A 2898-nucleotide genomic window follows, 5' to 3' on the forward strand; every position below is an offset into this window, starting at 1 on the left:
TGTATATTTTTAAACACAATTGAATTATTTATTTAAATATATATATATATATATATATTTCCTTCTCTTTAAACGTTCCTAGAAAAGTATCCTAAGAGCGCTGATAAATAACAGAAATTAACTTTATTATCCTTTAACCTCATTTCTTAGCCTATCGCAAACCTCATGTTCTTTTAATAGACTGAAAATGACAAATTTAAAATATTAAAAACACGGGGGAAAAAAGCGATTTTTTTTCCCTGTTTTCCCCTGTTTTTTCCCTTCGATATCCGCGATTTGGATCTCGATATGTTTGGATATTGAGAAGAAGCATGGGGGAAAAAAATAAAATAAATAAAAGAGAGAGAGAGAGAGAGAGAGAGAAAGACAGATTAATTATGAATGAGATTTAGAATAAAATGGAACAAATTTGAATTTTCTTGTTTGAATTTTTCAATTGCTCTTAAAAAAATAAACGTTAAATGAACAGAACGTGTTATATCTTACTTTATTTTTCTTCCAATCTGTTTTCTTTGTTTATAAGAATTCTTTTCCTTTTATTTAGTTTATTATTATTATTATTATTTTATTTTCTTTTCTTTTTTAAAATTATTCTTGAAGGTTTTTTTGAAAGATTTAAATCTTTCAAAATATAAGTAAAATACAGTCGAATCTCTAATAACGGCCACCTTCCAACAACGGTCACGTTTATGAGAGCTTTTTTTTTGTAACAGAAATGCATATACAAGTCGACCCCCCTATAACACTGTTGATTTTTTCGTTTTATATGAATTCCGTGTTGTACGAGTCACTTAGATTTTACAAATACGTGAGCCGTTCACAGCCCAGCACACGTATTTGTAAAATCTAAGTGACTCGTACAACATGGAATTCATATAAAACGGAAAAATCAACAGTGTTTTAGGGGGGTCGACTGGTAGAATAAAGGTTACGTTCCTGTCAGCGATTTTTCTATTTATTTTTTAACATTTCGTAATAATAATAATAACGTATTTATTTAGATATAACTCGACTCGTACAAAACATATTTACATTATTTTTCTTATATTTTTATATATCAGTTCTTCCAACCGATAAACCGAAAATTATCGGAATTCGATCCCATTATGGGATAGGTGAGGAAATAAACGTCACGTGCCTCGCAGGACCTTCTAAACCACCCTCCAAAATCCAATGGTACATCAATGGAAGAGAGGTAAGATAAAAAAAAAAAAAAACATAGAAAATTTTATTTTCGTCGCCTTACATTTAAATCTTGTTTATTCTATATCTTTGTATATGTATTTTTTCTCCCCTCTCCTCTTTTCCTCCCTCTTCCTCAAGGCACCTTTCGAGTTACTAAAAACTTACTCCTCCAAACGCTACAAAACAGGATTATTGAGTAGTCGAGTTGGACTGAAATTCGTTATTGAAACAATTCACTATTGGGACGGGAATATGAGGCTTGGATGCATATCAATTTTTTCTCAGCTTTATTATATCGGCAGCGAAGAAGTGATTCTAAGCAATAAATCAAGCAATCTTAAATATAAACCAGGTAATTTTATATAATATAATATAATATATACAATACATATCAGGAGCGCCCAGAGAGGGATCATAAAGAGAAAAAAAAAGCCCTGGGCCCCAAGGAAATAGTACGTGTTTTTCGTTCATTTCTTTTAACTTAATATAAAAATTTAATTTTCTATAGGACCCCAGGACCTCGTTACCTTCTGGGCGGCCCTGATGATACTAAAAAAAATCACTTTTCTTAATTTCCCCCTCCTGCAAACACTTCCTAGAACGTTTTAAATTATAGAATAATTAACCGCTCTCTCTCACTGTTTACTTGCAAAAATTTAGGTCGTTACACATCTTTTAATTCGTATAAAATTGGGTCATTTTAATAAACATTCTACGAATCACGTCATTCTAATAAATTTTATATTAACTTTAACCGCGACCACGTGAACTTTAAGAAAGGGGGGAGGAGAACTAAAGCGGCACTTTGCCAAAACTAGAGTCGCCATCTTCTGTCGTGTTAGGCAATTTTACGAGAAAGATTATTATTACTTTGTAAATAATTTTAGATAATTATTTATTATTTAAAGCACCCGGATACGGCAGGAAAGGCCCTACAATTAATGGCGTGAAAGGGAGATACCATATCGGTGACGTGATCGAATTAAATTGCACTTCAATAATGCATCCCAAACCGCAGTTGCAATGGATCATAAACAATAAAGTGGTGAGTCTTGACCAAATTAATGATGATTCATTTATAATTATAATGTAAATCGAAAGTTTTTGTTAAAATTTAGGCATCCCCAGAACACGTTATAATATACAAAGTGGAGGAATCGAACAAGTCGTTGTTAGGTCTACGGTTCCAAATTTTTCAGCACCATTTTGTGGAGGACCAATTACGTATCAATTGTACTGCTAAATTATCTGTAGTTAAAACTTCGAAAACAGAGCAAAATATATCAGGAAGCAGTCAGTATACGTCGGGTTTGCAAATGTCTGACAGCAGAGGAGGTAAGATAATTCCTTCACATCCCTCCTATGTTTCGGAGTTAAATTTTCTTAAAACTTGTATTCTTTTTTAAAAATTTTTCTCTTTAAACGTTCCTAGAAAAGTATCCTAAGAGCGCTGATAAATAACAGAAATTAACTTTATTATCCTTTAACCTCATTTCTTAGCCTATCGCAAACCTCATGTTCTTTTAATAGACTGAAAATGACAAATTTAAAATATTAAAAACACGGGGGAAAAAAGCGATTTTTTTTCCCTGTTTTCCCCTGTTTTTTCCCTTCGATATCCGCGATTTGGATCTCGATATGTTTGGATATTGAGAAGAAGCATGGGGGAAAAAAATAAAATAAATAAAAGAGAGAGAGAGAGAGAGAGAGAGA

General features: G+C 32.1%; 1 protein-coding gene across 1 annotated transcript; it reads left to right on the forward strand.

Moving 5' to 3' along the window:
- Nucleotides 1-1060: 1060 nt before the first annotated feature.
- Nucleotides 1061-2520, forward strand: LOC111616910 (the record flags this gene model as incomplete). The annotated part of the gene is made up of 4 exons (XM_023358269.1): nucleotides 1061-1195; nucleotides 1324-1537; nucleotides 2094-2230; nucleotides 2304-2520. Coding segments are annotated over exons 2-4 (454 nt in total), but the record flags the coding sequence as incomplete, so codon positions are not given.
- Nucleotides 2521-2898: the final 378 nt, after the last annotated feature.

This window comes from Centruroides sculpturatus, unplaced genomic scaffold (assembly GCF_000671375.1).
Source record: "Centruroides sculpturatus isolate CEXI.00-Female unplaced genomic scaffold, Cexi_2.0 scaffold4273, whole genome shotgun sequence".
NCBI lineage: Eukaryota > Metazoa > Arthropoda > Arachnida > Scorpiones > Buthidae > Centruroides > Centruroides sculpturatus.